The sequence below is a fragment of the Octopus bimaculoides genome, chromosome 4, assembly GCF_046866305.1.
Source record: "Octopus bimaculoides isolate indiv1 chromosome 4, ASM4686630v1, whole genome shotgun sequence".
Lineage (NCBI taxonomy): Eukaryota > Metazoa > Mollusca > Cephalopoda > Octopoda > Octopodidae > Octopus > Octopus bimaculoides.
Window position 1 is genome coordinate 147,920,227 of NC_142931.1, and position 21,653 is coordinate 147,941,879.

Below are 21,653 nucleotides of genomic sequence, written 5' to 3' on the forward strand. Positions count from 1 at the left end.
GCTCACCAGCTCTGGTCAAACTGACCAACCCAGGCCAGGATGGAAAACAAATGTTACAATAATGATAATGAAAAGAGTTCAATACATAAAGCATTCAACTTAAGTGTTTCTTATAGAGGAAGGCTATCATTAGGCGGAGGAGCAAAAGGCCGATTGCAGCGATGGGGGGGGGGGTATGGTTTTCGTCTTCTTTTTACATTTTGTTTTTCTTTATTTCTATTGAAGCTCTCCCCCACCCCACCCTCAATCAATCTAAATTGTTTTTGGCAATTTTATCTAAATCAAAACAACTAACAACAAACAACCAAGTAAAAAAAACAAACAAAAACAAAAATAAGAACAGGTATTCTTTTTTCCTTTTATTTAATAGCATGGTGATTAAAATCAATGTCTCCCTCTTCCTCCTCATTGCCATTATTTTATAAATAGATAATTAATGTTGTTCTACATAGCTAGTTAATTAATGCCTTCCCTCTAACAGCCATTATCAACACCACAGCTGCTAACGCAATCACCACCACCACTGTCTTTACTCCACTACTGTGTGTCCACCACACCACCACCACCAGTATCACTATTAGCTTTACCCCAGCTACTGTCCTGTAGGCGGGGACACCAGCACTACAGCTACCACCAACAAATGTCAGTATCGTGACCACCACTACAACTAACAACAACAACAACAACAGTACCTAGGAACCACTTCTATCACCATCACTTAGTGTTGCTTTTCATTTTTTAAATAACAACTAAGAAGCCTAGAGATTAGGATTCATAAAGTCAAGGACAAAACATGTTGAAAAAACTTGTCCCTCTTCTGGCTCTGTTTGCTGGACCCATCCTCATCATCATCATTTAACATCCATCTTTCCATGCTTGCAGGGGTCAGATAAAATTTTGTTGAAACAGGTTTTCTACAGCTGGATCCCCTTCCTGTTGCTAACACTCATTTGTTTCCAACATCATCATCATTGTCATCGTTTAACGTCTGCTTTCCATGCTGGCATGGGTTGGACAGGCAGAAGACTGCACCACCAGAATTCTGTGTTTTGGCAAGGTTTTTATGGCTGGATGCCCATCCTAACAGCAACCACTCCACAGAGTGGACTCAGTGCTTTTTACATGGCACAAGCACAGGCGAGGTCAGTTTTGGCAAGGTTTTTATAGCTGGATGCCCTCAAAATGCCAACCACTTTACAGTGTAGACTGGATGCTTTTTAAGTGGCATCAGCACTGACTGGCAGGGTCACCAAGTGACTTGCAAGACAAGGATCCTTTGAGAGGGGAAGGGGCATTGGGGAAGGTGGTCTTGTGTCAGATGATGAAAGGTTTGAGTGTGACAAAGAGACAGAAACAGGTGTCTTGTGGCTGTAGAGGAAGTACATGGCTACCTGGCCAGAGAGAGAGAGAGAGAGAGAGAGAGAGAGAGAGAGAAAGAGAGAGTGATCAAGAATGAGGACAGAAATGGGTGTGCTGGTGTAAAGGCAATACATGGTTACCCAGCCTGAGGGAAGAGAAGGAGAGAGAGAGAGAGTGGGAGACAGCAAGAGAGAGAGCAGGTGAGAGATGGTGACAAAGTGCCAGGCATATTCACAAGGGACGGGGATCAGAATATAAATGGGATGGTTGAGTAAAAGGAGAGCGAGATAAATGGTGGAAAGTGTCAGGGAATAATACCCTTGAGGTACAGAGGTCATAGGTCATAATATAAATGGCAGGGCATTACCAAAGAAGTGTGAGTAGAGTGGGGGGTGGGGAATGTAGTGAGCGGTGGAAACCTGGGTATATAGGGTGAGGTGGGGGCTCCTGGACAGCAATGCTGCAGTGAGCAGGGCTGTGACAACCAAAATAATATTTTCCCATGGCTACATAGGTTTTTCATGGAAGACTGAAAATGAACCACTTCTTTCCCAACGTAAAATACTCAACCACAAACTCTTACTAAGGGACACACACTTCCCCAGTGAAATAATTTGGTCTTCACGACCACCGATCTGTCTTTTTGCTGAGTTCTTAATGAATCTGGTTTTCATGGCCATCTTAGTGGCATGAGAACAAACCTTCAGCATCATCATCATCCCCATCAACAATTAATGCCCATTTTCCATGGCTTGGATGTTTTGAAAGGATCCAGTGAACCACAGGGATTATATCATGCTCCAAAGTCGTCTCTGACATGGTTTCCATGGCTGGATGTCCTTCCTAATGTCAACCACTTCACAGTGTGCAAAGCACTCTGCTGCACAGCTTAGAGAGACTGAGAAGGGCAAAGAGTAAAGATAATCTCTGGTGGGGTTTGCACACACCTCAAAGAGAGAGAGAGAGAGAGAGAGAGAGAGAGAGAACAATCGGAGATAAATGATAATCGGTACACTGAAGCTTCTGTGATTGTTTACTTGGTTTATCTACAAAAATAACAGCAACATTATAATGTTTCAATCCCCCTCCTTCCACTGCCCCGATTAATCTTTGACCTTTGTTTACTGATAGGTTAAAATGTAGGATAAAACAAATCAGATAGAATACACGAAAGAAGCTTGAGACCTACAGCACGCACACACACACAGTGTGTGTGCGTGTGTGTGTGTGTGTGTGTGTTTATATACAACTGTAACAGTTTCTTCTTCTTCTGCTGTTCGTTGCATACAAAGATTGGAATGAAGAAAAGTGTTGTGTCTGGTATTACGTGTTGATGGAATGAAACGGTTTGGCACAGATGAGTGGACTTTCAGACGGTTTTGGCAACGGCATTTCTTTGGCACTGGAGGCAAACACACAAATACTCACACGGCACATAGAGAGAGGGACAGATGGAGAGACAGAGAGAGACATTAGAATTTATTACTTGAAGATGACTGACAAACACTAAGAAAGGGGAAAGTCATCATCATCATCATCATCATGGCTTTCTCCTCTCTCCATACACACAAAAGACAAACATGCTTACACATAAAACACAGAGAGGAAGGGGTGGAGGTAAGGGAGAGCAAGGAGGTGGAGGAAAGGGGGGAGAGAGGGACATTAAAAAGTCTGATGTTAAACAAGTCACCATTGAATCAGCGATGCCAAATAAGCAAATAGGAAACGTCCCCTGCCTAACTGCTCAGCTGGTGTGCCACCCAGGGGAAGGTGCTAACCTTCTGCTTTTATTCCTAATCTACAAATGGAACCCTTCCCCATCTGACAACCTCCTCAATATGAAACAGACCAAGGCTACTTCTTCACTTCAGCCGGCACTGGCATCAACCATGCTCGAATGGTGCTTTTGACGTGCCGCTGGTACAGATGCCAATCAGGCGGTACTCTTGTGAATGGAAAAGTATTACATTTGGCTGAATAATCTAAACGTTGAAAGGTTAAACCCTTGTCTGAGTCTCACAGGTGACACTTCTCTCACGTATTCTAAATGTTGTGATGAAGGCAGGGACTAATACACAATAAGCTAAATGGAGCAAACTGCCAACTGCAGGTGTATTGCTTCTCAACTCATGAAAGAACTGGACCCACAGCCATAAAATCTTTCATTTATATGGCATCTTTGTCATCCCAGGTGCATGACTTACACAACATCAGGGCTTTGTGATCATTCCTGGTAACTCTGCCAGCATCGATAAAACGAAGGCATTCACAGTTGTCGTTATAATGCACTCTTAACTGAAAATGAAATCCAACACGTGAGAACAAAATGACCTCAATACTAACTGGTTTTGCTTAGCTTCACTTTGATATTTCAAGTTTCTGCCCTAAATTTCACTAAAATCGTTCATCCTTTTTTTTTTCTTCTCCTTATTTACTTATTTATCAAAATGGTGTGTTCAGACATTGAAATATGAAGACTCTTTCTACAAGCAACCCTAATTCTTTCCGTTGTTTTAAAAGAGAGAGATGAAGAGGGGGGAGAGGGAGAGAGAGAGAGAGAGAGAGAGAAAGAGAGAGAGAGAGAGAGAAAGATAGAGAGAGAGAACAAGCAGAAATTGTTGCTTATATTTAGGAAAGTTATCATTCTATTTTAAATGCTATTTCAAATTGGAGGATATATTAAAAAACAATATCTCAATTATAAAACAATGTAATTTCATAACATTCTATGAAACTTGCCCAAGATGCTACACTAGGGCTGAATCTGAAACCATTTCTTCACATATTTAAGTCCCCACTTCCCATGTCATCCAATGAAATCCTCCTTCAGTGTAGAGAAATCAGTCTTCAGAATCATATCCAATTCTTCACCAAGTCAGGTTATCATCAAAGTCATTGCTTCCTGTGCCAACATTCACCCGATTCCAAGTTAAGTCTATTCTATTGCACAGTGAATAGTTGAGACATGCTCAGAGGAAAACTGCATGCAACCAGTGCACATGTGCAATCAAGAATACACACAATTAATGCAGACATGCAATCAGGAATGCACACATGTGAAGACAAGATGAATATGAACTCAATCATACACACAACATATTATCATTTTAATGTAATGCTTGCATAGGTCGGATGCAATTTGTTGAGGAAGATTTTCTATGGCCAGATGCCCTTCGATTGCCAACCCTCCCCTGTTTCCAAGTCATGTAATATTCCCCCATGACCAGATGTGTTTCCACAGAAGATTGGAAATAATTGTGATGTTTGCAACTACCATGTCATCTCAAGGAAAGGAGACACACACACACACACACACAATGAATGGAATCAACTCACAAAGCTTTGCTCAGCCCATGGCTATCATAGAAGACACAGGCCCAAGGTGTCACGTAATGGGACTGAATCTGAAACCACATCGTGGCTGGAAAGCAAACTTCTTATCACACAGCTACGTCTCTGTACCTATCGTACACATATATTTATACATGCTGGGCTTCTTAAAGTTTCCATCTCACAAATTTCATTCACAAGGTATTGGTCAAGCGAAGTCCACTTCCACTTCATGGACAGTGTCTTCCAGTGTCCTCTACTGATCAACAACATCCATGTGGCAGGAGTGAACTTCAAACTATGTGGTTCCGAAACGAGTTTCTCAACCACACTGTCATGTCTATTTATATGAACTTGAAGAACTGTGCCATTACCCAACATTGGCATAAATTCTGGTTAATGGCTGAAAAAACACAATTGTGAATAGAAACAACTGAAATAGGGTTCCCCTGAGGAGTCTGTGAAGGGTGCATGGCTCCGAGATTAGGAGGTCTCTCTAGGTCTCTGTCTGCACTGAGAGGTCACAGTTTCAATAAAACAGATATGCAATGAGAATGTCATAGGAAAGGATTGCAAGACAGATTCTTCAAGCTGAGCCAACAAACAAGAGACGTGAGGGTGAATCTAGAATGAAATGGTTGATAATAGACTTGGTTTGTTATGCTTCGGAATCCAGCCAGAAAGTGTAATGACTGTTGCTTCTGACAGGACTTTGTGGCAGAAGGGTCTAAGGATTCTACTCCCACAACCCTTTCAGGAATGGTAGACAGAGAAATGGATGGATGGAACTCGGACTAATGTGAGAAAATATGTAATACTTTTTCATTTCAAGACTGTATTTATGGCTGGGGAAGAATTTTATAGAAATTAAAAGGAAAGAGAAAGAGAAAGAGAGGGGGGGGGGAGACTAGAGGAGTAAAACCTGGTGAAAGTAAAACACACAAAATACAGAAACATGTTTTCTAGAACAAAATAATTTAGAGCAAAATAGAAAGAAGAAAACGTGGAGGGAATGAAGAAGTACAGATTCTAGTTATAGTTCAAATTAGTAGTCATGACACCTTTGTACATTTGGTTTTGTGTTTAACTTTAATGATCTTTTTTTTAAATGATTTCCATTAATGTGTGTGTGTGTGTGTGTGTGTGTGTGTGTGTGTGTGTGTGTGTGTGTGTGTGTGTGTGTGTGTGTGTGTGTGTGAAAGGAGGTGGGTGGGTATCTAGAAGTTGTAATTGGTATCATTGAGGAGTAATTCACTGAGAATGTGTTACGAACACCAATGCACACACACACGCACACACACATCAACGTACATGTGGATGCACATACACATATATACATACATACACGCACACATGCACATACACACAATATAAATATACACTTACACACACGTGGATATGTGGATGCATATACATGCAATACACATTTGCACATACATGCAAATACAAACATACACACACACATACATATGTGGATGCACACACACACACACACACACACACACACACAGAGGCTAAAATAACAGATGGTTAAAATAAAAATGAAAGACAAATTTTAAAAAAAAACAATAAAATATATAAGCTAAGCTAAATATTTATTTACGTTGTGCACCAGCGCAATAAATAAAGTCAATTGCTTAACCTTTTGCAATCACAGATATTCATTGATGAGTTCCGAAAGCTGTATCCTTCATGCCTTTCCCATAAGCATGAACACCAAAAGGTAAATAGCTACAACTGGAAACGAAGGCAACAGGTGGAGTTCTATGAAGCCTTGAAAACATATCCACATAGGGCGGTTGTGAGGTTAAGAAGCTTGCTCCACAACCATGTGGTTTGGGGGTTCAATCCCACTGCAAAACACCTTGGCCAAGTGTCTTTTACTACAGCCCCAGTAAGTGGATTTGCTAGATGAAAACTGTGTAGAAGACCACTGGATATATATCTATATACGTATGTGTGTGTGTGTGTGTGCCTTTGTGTTAGTGTTTGTCCCCCCACCAATACTTAACAACCAGTGTTGGTTTGTTTATGTCCCATAGCTTAGCTTAAAAATTCAATAAAAGAGACTGAAAAAGTACCAGACTTATAGAAAAGGCCATGGAAACAGGTAGAGGTTGCCAACTGCCATAGAAAATCTGGCCCAACACATTCCATCTGACCCATACAGGTCGACCGGAACTAAAGAAGCCTGTCACATATATGTGGTTGGCATCGAGAAGAGCAGTCAGGTATAGAAACTGTGACAAAAACGACATTGGGAAATGATGCAGTTCTGCAGCTAATCAGACTGTCAAACAGATGCAGCCCAAACTTGGAGGGAAAGTGGATGATGTTACATAGAAAGCACCTAGTCCACACTCTGTGAAGTGGTTGGCATTAAGAAAGGCATCAAGCCATAGAAACCATGCTAAAACAGACAATTTACATTTGGTGCAGCTCTCTGGCTGGTCAGCTCTTGTCAAACCATCCAGCCCATGTCAGCATAGAAAACAGATGTTAAACGATGATGATGATATATAAATGGATTATAAAACAAACATCTATTCCCTCACTTCGTTTCTCTTATTTGATCAATTTTCATACATGCACACACATTTGTGTGTGTGTATGTACCTGCATGTGGGTGAGTCTGTGTGTGTGTGTGTGTGTGTGTGTTGATATCTCAATGTCTTGACAATACATGCTACTTCTATATGAATATCATCATCATATCAGCAGTGGCCTCCGTTTGCCATCTTCCATGCAAACACGGGGAAGTTGGCATTAACATGATGATCATGATTATTATGTGTGTGTACACACACACATACATCTCCAGCATATGCAACTGAGGCAATATTAAAGTAAAACAGCCATCCATGAATCACAATGTGTATAGATGTTGACAGACCAATTACTGCAGTGTTTGTGTTAAGATGTCATCTCTCATGGACTTGCTGCACTTAAAACCTCAATGAATATCAGGGAAAGACAAGAATTTGGCCCAGCATCAGCCAGTGAGGACACCAGATACAGTTCAGCCTCTTTGGGCCCTTTCAATGGTACATACCCACATGCTCAGACAAGAATTCATCACTTCAAAAATAGGAAATGGTGTAGACACCATTCACTGATGTTGCAAATAACTGACAGCTGCTGAGGTGATTTGCTGTCTCCTGCTCTTTCTGATATTTATTCTGTTTTCAACACAGCACGTTCAGAAGAAGGAGACGTTATCTCAAGACAAGCATCACACTAACTGGCCTCTCAACAGCGTATATACATCAAGTATGATATATAAATGGCAATATATATGTGGAAACACGTTGAGCATTGATAAAGTGACACTATTCAAAAAGCAACCAGAATCTCCAATAAAACAGAATAAAATAAAACACAGTAAGTCTAGCATCAAGTCTTGTTTGAATTTCTCAAAGAAAGAATTGCATCACCATTGTCCACTCTCAATAAATTAATCAGACTGGTAGACATGTCCATTAACTACGGTTATAATATAATATAACATAATGTGATGACAATATATTGCTAACTTCATCTCCTCCCCTTCTTACACACTGATATAGCCTCACCAACAAAACAGCCAAACAATTTAGATGAAACCACACACACACACACACACACACACATATGTAAAATTTCTTTATTTCTTTCATCAAATGACTAGACAAATATCTCACAAACAAAGTTATCTTTTTATATATTTCTGGTTAAACAGAATACTACAGCAGCAATAAAAAAAACCTGTCAGACAAAAACAAAAAGCCATTAATTGTAAGAATCTCCTAATGAAGGCTCCATAAATTCGAGAGCAGTTTATGGTGTGGGCAAAACAGTCATCATTCTTCTTGCAAACACAATGAGAATTTATAGCCAATATTGATTGATACCAATACCAAAATGTCTGCAGTGAAGAAAACCTAAAGATACATCAAATACAGATATGTGATAGTCTTTTTTTTCCTTTCTTCATCATCCTTTTCCCAAGTCATGCTAGTGTGTTTCTGTGTGTGTGTGTGTGTGTGTGTGTGTGTGTGTGTGTGTGTGTGTGTGTGTGTGTGTGTGACTACATCTGTGTGCGTGTGCATGTATCTATGTGTGTGCATGTGTGTGTGTATCATCTCATCATTTTTATAGTAAAGATTGTCTGCCAACATAACATGGCAGTCCTGGTTTAGGATGAATGTTGCTGTAATTTAGCCCCAGGAGACATTGTCTCCAGCTGGCTATACAACACGATCTGTGTCCTTATATTTTCAAACAAGGGAATCTAGCACCCCCACTCAGCTCAAAACAATATCTGTTTATCGCGATTTCCATGTTATTTCCCTTCATCAGCACAGAATAATTGTCTGGCTAGAGCTGGCGCTGCCAAATTCCATAAACCAAGATTGCCATGTTATCTTGGCAAACAATCTTTACTACAAAGTACTGTTGGTGAATATCTCACATTGTGAAATTTAAAAACAGTAATTTTCTAATCATCATTTTTATATCTGAGTTTTCAATGTTGGCTTAGGTTAACCATAATATGTTAAAGCAACATTATTCTGCAGCTAGATGCCTTTCCTGTCACAAACCCTTGTTTCCAAGTCAGGCCCCTATTTCCACAGCAGGCATAAACCACAACCCCTGTTACTCTTGGGAGAGGCATCATTGTCATTACACCCATTTTCCCCTCTCTTGGAGTCATTATTGCTCATCATTCATTAGGTGTGGCCCACTGGTTCGGGTATTGGACTAACAAGTGTTAGGTCATAGGTTTGAATCTGGGGCCAGACAGTAGATTGCGTCCTTGAGCAAGCCACTTCATTTCATGCACCAGTCCATTCAGCTGGAAACGAGTACCAGTGATAAATGGAGGTTAACCCTGTGATGGACTGGTATCTTATTCAGTCACCAAAACCAACTCATCTAATACCACTCTGGTGATACAAGTCTCTTGTTTCAAAGTGATCAAAATTAAAACATTTCCTCAAAATTTCATGTTAATTTATGTTTCAAACATCAGCTTAATTAATGACAAAGTTATTTTACTAATTTCTTCATTATTTTCGAAATAAATTGAAACAAGGAACACCATCATCATCATCGTTTTACGTCCGCTTTCCATGCTGGCATGAGTTGAACAGTTTGTCTGAGGACTGGCAAGCCAGTTGGCTGCACCAGGCTCCAATCTGATCTGGCAAGGTTTCTACAGCTGGATGCCTTTCCTAATGCCAACCACGCTCAGAGAGGATGGGTGCTTTTTAGGTGCCACCAGCATGGGAGCCAGTCAGGTGGCACTGGCATCGACCATGCTCGAATGATGCTTTTTTACGTGCCACCAGCACAGGAGCTAGTCAGGTGGCACTGGCATCAACCATGTTCAGATGGTACATTTTATGTGGCACTCATAAAGTAGCACCATTCTATATATTTGATTTTAACTGGGAAAAAAAAAATGGGATGTGACACATACATAGGGCTAAAACTATGAAGAAAAAATAACATACCCAAGAGTTAACATTAAATTTAGGGTGTCTCTTAAGCCAATTATTCATCATTTTCAAAACTATGAAATGAAAGCAATGTATCTTGATAGAAACATCGTAAGGAAAAGGTTAAGCTCTTCTATACTCATGAACCCACAAGATTGAAACAGATTATATCTGTTGGTTATCCTTATAATCAGGATGAAATTGCAGATATTTGATGCCCAACTATCTGTTTCACTATGGCTACTGTCTTCATGTTAAAATAAACCACAAACAGGCATCAGATATAAAAGACAACCATGAATGAATGGTGTGTGACAGCCAAATCAATTACTGTAGAAATATAAGTTATGGCTATGAAGCAGCAGACTAGATATGTAAATCAATAAAATTGAAAACAGATATATTGATAGATAAATAGATAGCTCTGAAGAATATTTAGAATGAAATCTATGGCTAGAAAATAATCAGTTGTTTAATTACGAAGCAAATTTAGAAGAAAAGAACTGCACTACTTTAAAAATAGAAATTTGATTTTTCTGAGGCAGTAACTGTAACATTGTTATTTAATGTCCATTTTTTGTGCTGGCATGGGCTGGGCATTTCAATGGGAGCTGGCAAGCCAGAGGACTGCATCAAGCTCCAGTGCCTGTTCGGCATGGTTTCTACAACTGGATGCCCTTCCTAGCACCAACCACCTTCCAGAGGATACTGAGTGCTTTTCTTCTGTGGCACTGGCACAAGTGAGGTCAGCAAGTAACTCACAAGATGATACCTCCTCAACTGAGTAGGGTATAGGATAAAGCAAGGTAGTTTTATGCCTGTGGTGAGAGGCTAAAGTGTGACAGAAGGGCAGAATAGGTGTCTTGCAGTAGAAGAGATAAGTGGACACTTCCAGTTGGTGACGAAGAGGTGTCAGGGCATACCCTAGCGTGTTAGGATGAAACATGGCACTGTTCTAGAGAGAACCAGTCTTCTGAGTAGGCAGGATATCTTGATCCAATACGTTCTTCATTGGATGGTCTTTATTTAATGAATGGAAGTACACTGTTCACCATGACAACAGCTGTTCATTTAATGTTTTATCGTTAACTACCACAAAGGAATAGTTTAACTTATTTAATTCAGTGCGTCTACAGACCAAGCTCAAAGCTACAAGATGTTACTCAGCCCAAGTTTGCACCCTACAGGGATTCCAGGGGTGCACAGCCATAGTTTTTCCAGACAGGCAAATAACAATGGGGAACATCAGTGTTACTTTCTTGTTTGTTTTTTTTTAATGCTGCTACTGATCATAACTACATAATAATAATAATAATAATAATAATTATTACTATGAAGCCCGATGCAGTCTCTTGCCTAACCAGCTCTGGTCAGACTGTCCAATCCATGGCAGCATGGAAGAGAGACATTAAATGATGATGATGATGATGATGATTACTGTTGTCATTACTTGTTGTTCTGAGTTCAAACACTGCAGAGGTCAACTTCGATCTTTTCAAGGGTCATAAAATAACCACTAGCTGACCACTAGGGTCCAATGTCATTGACTTCTCTGTCTCCCTCAAAATTGCTGGCCTTGTGCCAAAATTAGAAATGATTATTCTTATCAAAACTGAGCTGGCAGCACCATTACCACATCAGACAAACTGCTTGGCAGAACTTCTGGCTCCCATTCTGAGTCCAAATGCTGCCAGTGTCATCAACTTTGCTTCTCATCATTTCAGGGTTGACAAAGTACCAGTGGAGCACCAGGGGGGGGGGGGGGGGAGCAATGCATTCAACTGAACCCTCACCTCTCCATGAAAAATTGCTGACCTTTGCCAAAATTTGAAACCATCATTGTTGTTGACAGGACTGTTAGGGCTCAGTGGCATTTCTTCCTGCTTTGACATTCTGAGTTCAAATCATGCCGAGGTCAACTTTGCCTTTCATCCCTTTGGGGTTGATAACATACCAGTCAGGTGCTGGGGAGAGGAGGGGGGGTTAGAGTGTGGTTGACTCACCCCCCCACTCTCCTCAGAATTGTTGGCCTTAAACTTTACAACAGACCAGCATTCTCTATTCTTGTGATATTGGTCATACATACAGCATGGAAACTAGGGAACCAGTCAAATGAGTCCCACAGCTCAAGAAAAAGATGAAAGATATGTACTCCAGCTCTTTGTATTCTGAGTCTGAATTCTAATGATATTAAATTAACTTTTTTTCAGATTTAATAAAATAATGTTCCTGCCAAGAACTAGAATTGGTTGAATCAGATCTTCAGTTTCCTTCACACTCCCGAAATTTCTTTCAAATTTCCCACACTGATGTAGTTTTGCATAATCATTAAAATCACATTCATCTTTCATGAAAATTAATAATAAAAGAAAGTTACAAAATTTTCTAAGCTTGAAATTCTAACCAACTGGAAGCCTCCTCTCTAATTGACAGACCAGAAATCACACTTCTCACCTGGTATTAAACTTGTCTCTTTGCAGAACATCAATAATAACCACTTGTCGTCTGTTCCCTGGTTTCTTTTGTTTTGCTTTTTCAGCCAGGTATTTCAACAAGAGTAGCAAGCAGTGATTTTTGTTGTTGTTGTTTTAAATTGAGAAACATACTCATCTATCAAATTCATTCCCAAGATGGTGGTGACAGTGGTCGACTCTTTTACTATTAGATTACCAACCAAACACCAGAGCTTCATGTAATTATTGAAGACAGTTTGAAATAGTTTCCTTTTATTTTCTATGAAGTTCTCTTACAAAATCAAAATGAAGAAAGAACAGACACATCTAATATGCCCAAATAACAAAGAACCTATGGAAATATTTTTGTGGACCATTAATCAGGTTTTCTATGGGCTTTTTTTTATGTTGTTTTGTTTGTACCAATATTAATAAATCTTCTAAAAACATTTCGTCAGAATATTTGAATGACATTTACAAAAGGAATTTATTTAAACAATATATTTCCATTTCCATTCCAAAGAGACACCAAAAGAAATTGATTTCTCCAAGAAATATACCAGATGTCATTTATTGAAAAGAATATTTTTTGTTGAAATAGAAGACATTGCTGTGAGGAATTCTTATAATATATCTCTACACAGACTGCAAATAAATCTTAACCAGAAAATAAACCATCAATAAAACCCGACATAATATGTTAAACTATTTGCCAATGCTATAAATGTTGCAAAAAATTCTGCATTTCCTTTCAGATTGGTCAATTTTTGGATGACCAAACACAATTCTAGATTCCACACATTTTTGATGCATCATACTCCCATTCAGATAAACTATTATTTTTTTTTTTATTGGAGGCAATGTGGTTAATGCTGGTGTCGCATGCCTGGCACCCTAAAAAGCACCATTCAAGCGTTGGGTCTCATGGAGACATCTAGCACCCATACACAAAAAGCATCTGTTGAGCATTAAGCCTCACGGAAGCAATGTGTCTGATGTCAATGTCGCATAACTGGCACCTGTGCCTGTGCCACGTAAAAAACAGCTTTCAAGCATTGGGCCAAGACCTTTGGCAACATGCTGTTGTGTTTGAGAAGAAGACCCATCAAGCCAAGTAAAATCACAGGCGTGGCAGATACTGGTGTCATGCAAATAGCACCTGTGCCAGTGGCATGTAAAAGCATCCATTACACTCTCGGAGTGGTTGGAGTTAGAAAGGGCATCCAGCTGTAGAAACTATGCCAAATCAGACTGGTGTAGCCCCTCAGTTTACCGGCCCTGGTCAAACCCTCCAACCCATGCCAGCATGGACAATGGATGCTAAATGATGATGATGGCAATGATGATGATGGTTGAGCCTGTTGTACCTGGTGTCTTTACTTGAGCTTTCCTGATACTAACAAATTTGGTTTCTGCTTCAAAACTGTGCAGCTTATTCCCATCCAACAGCTACCAATTTAAGTTCCAGCAAAGGTTATTTCTACCCAGTAAAATACACCACTGACTTAGTCTCCTGATTCTGGTAATATTTGTTTCAGCTCTTTACATTCTGAGTTCAAACCCTGCCAGTGTTAACTTTGCCTTTCACCTTTTGTAATTGACCAACTTCCCTCCCAAAATTTCTGGCCATTATGTCATGCTTGGGAGGAGAACCCATCAAGCCAAGCAGAATCACAGTCATGGCGGATACTGGTGTCATGCAAACTGGCACGTAAACACACCCTGCTGTCATGCAAATGGCACCCATGCCGACGGCACGTAAAAGCATCCATTACACTCTCAGAGTGGTTGGTGTTAGGAAGGGCATCCAGCCGTAGGAAACCATGCCAAATCAGACTGGAGTCTGGTGCAGCCTTCCAGTGTGCCAGCCCAGTTGAACCGTCCAACCCATGCCAGCATGGACAACAGACTGACGATGATGATGAGAGACAAAATGTTAGAGCAAAATTAAATCCTTACCATGCTTACACTCTTAATTCCTAAACCAATACAATGTCAATAGATTAGGAAGTAGTAGATAGGATTATCTCTTGCAGCCTAAATCTCTTATTGGTTTATCTAAATCACATGAAACCCACCTCAGAGTAACAATAATCATGAGGATAGAGATGATAATTACACAGACAAGTAAGAGAGTGTGAAGAGGAGAGTGGGCTGTTGATTAGAACAATAAAAAAAGGTCAAATAGCTGACCTCAGTATTATATCAGGAAGACTTGCTTCATTCCATCTCTTTTTTTCCCCTGCTATGATTAAATAAACAGAGCAGGGGGGGGGCATATTTGTGGCAGGGATTTACAGCTTATAACATCATAATCATCCAGTGTTTTAAATCTTTTGTCCCTGTGAACGGGGGTGGCTGGATCTACCTCAATGCCATAGCAACCAAGGTAGGCAGGTGCAGCCCACCCCAACCTTTGGGCTGGCTGGGACCCATTCTCCTTTGCTATCATGAGGCTTTTTTGGAGCTGGATTTTCTACGGGGAGCATGCCCTTGCTTACCCCCAACCTCAGTTTCTAGACATGAGTGGTTCCGAGACCAAGGTTTCTACCATGATTTTTAAGAAATGTGGTGGAAAACTAGCTCAGGAAGGCAGGGACGCTACTCCCAACCAAATGGTTCCAGGTTCAGTCCCACTACATGGCATCTTGGGTAAGAGTTTTCTATCATAGCCTTAGGCCAACCAAAGCCTTATGAGTAGATTTGGTAAATGGAAACTCAAAGAAGCCATCGTGTGTGTGTGTGTGTGTGTGTGTGTGTGTGAACTTTTGGTTAGTTGAAATATGTTTGCGACATATTTTAATTTTTAAAAGCAAATTCACTGCATTTACTGTGGAGAAAAATTCTCTCATGATACAAAGGCGTAAAAACATGATATCACACACACACACACACGTCTCTGTGTCTTTGGGTTTGTATTCTCTGTTTGTTTACGTGACTTAGAGATTTGGCAAAGAGAGACCAACAGAATAAGTACTTAAAAAAGAGAAAGAAAAGTACTGCGGTTGATTTGACAGAAACTCTTCAAGGCGATGCCCCAGCATGGCCACCGTCCAATCACTGAAACAAGTAAAAGAATATAGACACACACAGGCTTCAAGAGTCTCCACCAAATTTCCTCACAAGGCATTTGTCAGCTTAGGGCGACAGCAAAACACTTACCACCAGATGCTGCCATGGGGAAACTATCTCTTTATAGATAAAACTAGATCAATACTTAAATAAAAAAGCCCGTCTCCACTTGTTCAGGTGGATTTCATTAACACCTGTGTAAGTCTGACATTATCACCTTTATTTCTCTTCGTTCTCCAATGATCTGGAAATGCTATGGCAAATTTGAATATTCCCACATATTCTGTAACATGTGTTTTTCCTAAAGCGCAGTCTTCTTCTTAAAACTAAATTCTAGAAACCAAAGACCAAAAAAAACAAAAAAAAACAAGACAAACCACGGGGAAAATCTCCAAATGAAAAACAGCAGAAGAGAAATCAATATTTACTGAGAGAAAACGACAAGAGATTTTTATCTGTTTGTTTCAGTCATTTGACTGTGACCAAACTGGGGCACCACCTTGCAGAATTTAACCGAACAAATCGACCCCTGTGCTTTTAAGATCTGGGACTGAGCCACCAAGTTATGGAGACGTAAACAAGCTGACACCATCTGCCAAGCATCGTTTTCATGGGGTCACACACACACGCAACGAGCATTCACCAAGTTTCCATCAACTTAACTGACTCAAGGCATTGGGCTGGCCTGCAGCTCCAACAACCCAAAGTGACTCACCCCTGAAGATTCTATACTAGCAGAGATCCTTCGGCATTGCTTGGGAGTAAAAAGGCATAGTTTTTGTACTGTTTTACTTGTTTCAGTCATGTAACTGCAGCCATGCTGGAGCACCACCTTTAGTTGAACAAATCGACCCCAGGATTTATTCATATATATATATATATATATATATATATATGTGTGTGTGTGTGTGTGTGTGTGTGTATTACTGTTTTACTTGTTTCAGTTATTTGAATGTAGCCATGCTGGAGTACCACCTTATAGTTGAAGAAATTGACCTTTGGACTTATTCTATCAATATCTTCTGCCAAACCGCTAAGTTATGGGGATGTAAACATACCAACATCGGTTGTCAAGTGATGGTGGTACATATATATATATATAAATGTGTGTGTGTGTGTCTGGTGGGAGTGCACTGAGTTACAGTTCAACAAAAGAGACTGACATAATAAGTCACAGACTTAAAAAAAGAAGTAAGCACTCGTGTCAATTTATTCAACTGAAACCATTCAAGGCAATAGTACAGCATGGCTGCAATCCAATGACTGAAACGAGCAAAAGGTTTAAACGGCAAACTGAATGCAATCTTGCTTAATTAGTCTGTGCCACTTCATTAAAAAAAAAACTAATTAAGGACGTACTTATTAATTAGCTGTTTTCACCTTGTTTTGCTTCTTTTCAACTTTTATAAACTAGTTTTATGTCATAGATATTTAGGTGAAGGTCGTAAGACACTTCGCGTATGAAACCCTTGGTAAAGAAAAAAAACAACATCTCGTTGAAATCCCAAGCCATTGTCATTTGAATATTCCAGATGACAACAGAGAGAAGAAAAGAAAGTAGATAACAACCGATGCAACTGTTTTAATAGTGCTTTCTCAAATATCAGAAATCTCTTATTTTTTTATTTGGTTCAGTTATTGGACTGTGGCCATGCTGGGGCACCAGTTTGAAGGGTTTTAATAGAACAAATTTAGCCCAGCAAATTATTTTTGTTTTCAAAGTCTAGTACTCATTCTATCGGATTTTTTTTTGCCAAACCGCTAAGTTAAAGGGATGTAAACAAAACAACACTGATTGTTAAGCAGTGGGATGGGGAAACAAAGATACACACACACACACACACACACACATGTAAAAGCACCCATTACACTCTCGGAGTGGTTGGCGTTAGGAAGAGCATCCAGCCGTAGAGACCATGTCAAATCAGACTAGAGTCTGGTGCAGCCTTCCAGGTGGTCCGCTCTGGTCAAACTGTCCAACCCATGCCAGCATGGTCAACAAGTTTCCAAAAAGTTTGTCCATTAAATTCACTGTCAAGGCATTGGTTGGCCTGGGGCTAGAGCAGAAGACATTTGCCCAAGGTGCTCTGCAGTGGAACTGAACCTGTAATCAAGTGGGTGCAAAGCAAGCTTCTTAACCACTCAACCCCTGTGACTTGTGGGAAAGAAAGAAAGATATCCTCAACCCAGGGACCACTTAAGAAATTAAAAAATTTTTTTGTTTAGACCCAGTCCAGAAAATTCAGGATACTCCTCAACAGTATAAATCAACTGAGAGATAGCAAAAGTAATTAAATCTGTCAAAACACAAACTCATCAATACTCAGGTAAAAAAAATTCTTTGAAAAGGACTCAAATTCACTACAAAACTTTAATATTGAACCATTCATGCGTGACTTATGTGACAGTCAGAGAAACAGATTATGAAATACCTAAGATGTGAAAATCAAACATTTACAAGAATTGTTATGATTCATTTTTCATAGTAAAGTTTGACTAGGCAGGAACAAATCATTGGATGGTTTCCATAACTATGTAATCATCTTTCCATATCTGATGAATTCCCGCAGCCAACATTCAAATCAAACACCAACAAAAAGGAATGAAAAATCATGTATGAACTTAAAATAAAAAGATAATAAAATAGTAATTAAAAAAGCAGATAAGGAAAGTGTTGGGGGTTCATTGTGGATTCTGAATACTTCTTTACAAAATTCTACCTATTATGTGAAAGTAAACAACAAAAATTAAAAATTATGAAGAATCTTGTCAAAGTCACAAACAGCTCATTATTACCATCACTTCCTTCTGATGATGAGGCTAAGAAGGTCTGAAATATTAATGGACTTAATAGACTAGGAAGACTTTAATTCCAAACTAATCAAACAAATTAAATTTAATAAGGAAATGTGAATATTTTTTTAACAGGAAAAAATTAAACAGACATGACAGGATGACAGTTGTCCTCAATGTGTGTGTGTGTGTGTGTGTGTGTGTGTGTGTGTGAAACAACATCATCATCAACCCCTGGACATTACTGTCTTGAGTCCTTGGACTCATACAGCCTGTTAGCCAGTTTCCATAGAGAAGTGAACAAGATCACATTCTCCCCTGGATGGGATGCCAGCCCACCTCAGGGTGATCCATTTACAGCTGAGTGGACTGGAGTAATGTGAAATGAAGCGTTTTGCTCAAGAACACAACACACCACCCAGTCCAGGAATTGAAACCACAATCTTGCGATTGTGAGGGCAACATCCTAGCCACTAGGCTACACACCTTCACCATGTGTGTATGCATGCACGGTAATCAACAATTTGAAAACTAAATTACATCTCAAATGGATGACATTCAAATACAAGTTTTGTATATTCAGTCGGAGTATACAGCAATGTTTGATGAACCTATTCAAAGAATGTATTTGAGGGATGGGACCTCAGGGAAACCTTCTAAGGGCAGAATTTAAGAAATGGGAATGAGGCACAGTAACTGAAACCAGCTCAAGGTGACTATGATGTAAGTGGAACCCTTCCACAGACGAAAATGACTCATTCAGTCCTCACTAGCCCCACTCAGGTGATGTGTACATGCCAAGGTTGCTGTAACATTGAGGTAGATCCGGCCACCCCCGTTAATGGGGATAAAACTGATTTAAAGCACTGGATGATGATGATGATGATGAAAGAAAAGATTCTCAAACTTACCTGGCTGGAACAGCAGGAATATAGTCAAAAGAAGTAATGATAGATCACTACAGCTGTAGCGAACACAGCAGCTGTGAAGGACGGTTTTCTTCCGACTGCGATGATAACAGGACATCGTCGGATGTTGCCACATCTTCCTCTCTGGTATAAAATGAAATATCCACTTGTGGTAGGCCGAACAATACAATCAAAAAGAAAAAGAGCCGAAGCGAGATGCAGGAGAAAATCGAAGAATGACAAAGTGAGGGGGACAGAGTGATTGAATCAGGAAAAGCAAAACCTTTGTTATGTGAAAGGTGGACGAGTCCAACGAAATCAACGTAAGAAACTGAATAATAACATTATTGGTGATTCACAATAATATTAATTCATTTACTGGTCAAGAAGACCAAAGGTCACTTCCGGGTCCACCTCGATGCATCTAATACTTGGCCCATTTAGTCTTCTTTATATACACTTCCTTTGGTTTTATTGTCTGGTGTTACTGCGACTATAGTCTTAGTAATCTACTTCTCTTTATGACAACAATATATTTATCTGTGCCGGATCAAAAGAGTTCCCTGTGTTTTTCTTCGGAGTAAACGAGAGAGAAATAGCATTAGTCACGTGTTTGCTGAAAGAGAAGAAGAAAAAAAGCGAGCGTTAGATAATTGTCACCATTGATGCATATTCATAGACAGGTAGTAAGTATAAAGTGACAGAAAGTTGGGTGGTTTATAAGGTAAGCTATCAATGAACTGCTTTCACGAACTTTCGACCTAGTTCTAATTCTCAATTGTAACGATCTAAAATGAAAGTGTGGTGATAAAAGAAATACGAAACATGTAACAATACAAACAAATAGCTACAGTAAAGAATAAGGATCTATTTTAAAACGGGGGGCCACATTTTTCATTAATGTTTTACGTAGTGTTTTTGGTACCGAAAGACTTTCAAACTTCGTATACTTATCTATTTTGTGTTATAGAACAGAAAAATATTTTTGTATTTGAATTTATTTCATGTAAAAAATTGTCTTATTTCGATAATTTCAACCAATCACTGACAAGTATTCAGTTGTTTACATTTACTCCTTTGGCTGATTAAGCGATGTAAAGCGTATTTAATCTCCATACCTTCGTTTTATTTGCTTTTTTCATTTTAAATTTGCTTTAACCCTAACCCTAGGGTTAGGGTTAGGGTTAATTGTTTCAGAATCGTTTGTTTATGTAGTCGGCACTTAATGTATATCGGCTGAATGGACGTCAGTGATTGGTTGAAATTACAGAAATACGACAACTTTAGCATGGAATAACTTATGGATTTCTTTTTTTTTTAAGAAGACTAAGAGAAAAAGATGCTTTATATGACACATTCTACCAGTGTTCCAAGTTTCAAAGTGTTTCGTTAATGAAAAATGTGGCCCCCGTTTTAAAAAAGATCCAAGAATAAAATTACATATGTTCACAATTTTCTCTCTCGTGGAAAATAACCTAACATACGGCATTTCTTTAAGGTTTTTACTGTATTAAATATTACTGATGCAGACTATTAATTCCCTTTAAATCATCAAGTATCCTGCTAGAAAGTTAACCACTGGATTACACAGAATTCATTAATCTACTTCCAGGAACAAATGACTGCCGCACAATCTTTCAACATAACCTTAAAAGAAATCTAATTCTTCCATAGATATGAGAGATAACCCATCATCATTTTAACGTCTACTTTTCCATGCTTGCATGGGTCAGATGAAGTTTATTACAGGAAGTTTTCTGTGGCTCGATGCCCTCCCTGTAGCCAACATTCACCTATTTCCAAGCAAGGTAATATTTCCCCTCCATGGCCACATATGTTTCAGGATCTCAAAACCCACAGAGTTGTTAAACAAACATTTCAACCACACAGCCACGCCCTGCACCTGTGAAGGTTTTTTGGGTTTTTTTCCCCTAATATCAATCAAAGAAAAAAACTTTACAACAGGTGGGGGCTGATGTGGATGTTGTTGAGTCCACTTTGAATTTCAATAGATTTGTTGTTTGACGAGGGAAATGCAAACAGGATATAAAATAAGGAGAAGGTGAGAGTGACAAAACAGTATTTAGTCGGAGGTTTGTAATAGAAACTTAGCAGAGTGGCACAAAGAAAATGAAACAAACTGAGTGAGGCTGGAGTGAGGTAATTTGGGAAATTCAGTGTAGCACAGAGAATTTTGGTGGCGGCACAAATGATTGAGACGCTGAATAGTCAGAATGTGATAAGTCTTTCCGCATTGT

The 21,653-nt window shown here is 39.4% G+C and overlaps 1 protein-coding gene across 5 annotated transcripts in view; it reads right to left on the bottom strand.

The window, feature by feature from the left end:
• LOC106884249 (dyslexia-associated protein KIAA0319-like protein) overlaps window positions 1-21,653 on the bottom strand; it is a 94,010-nt gene that overhangs the window by 64,886 nt on the left and 7,471 nt on the right. For all 5 annotated transcript variants that reach the window (XM_089351735.1, XM_089351732.1, XM_089351734.1 and 2 more), the window contains exon 2: window positions 19,399-20,011. In XM_089351735.1, coding sequence (XP_089207861.1) covers window positions 19,399-19,531 — 133 coding nt within the window. In that variant the 5' untranslated portion in view covers window positions 19,532-20,011. The remainder of the gene's footprint in view (window positions 1-19,398; window positions 20,012-21,653) is intronic.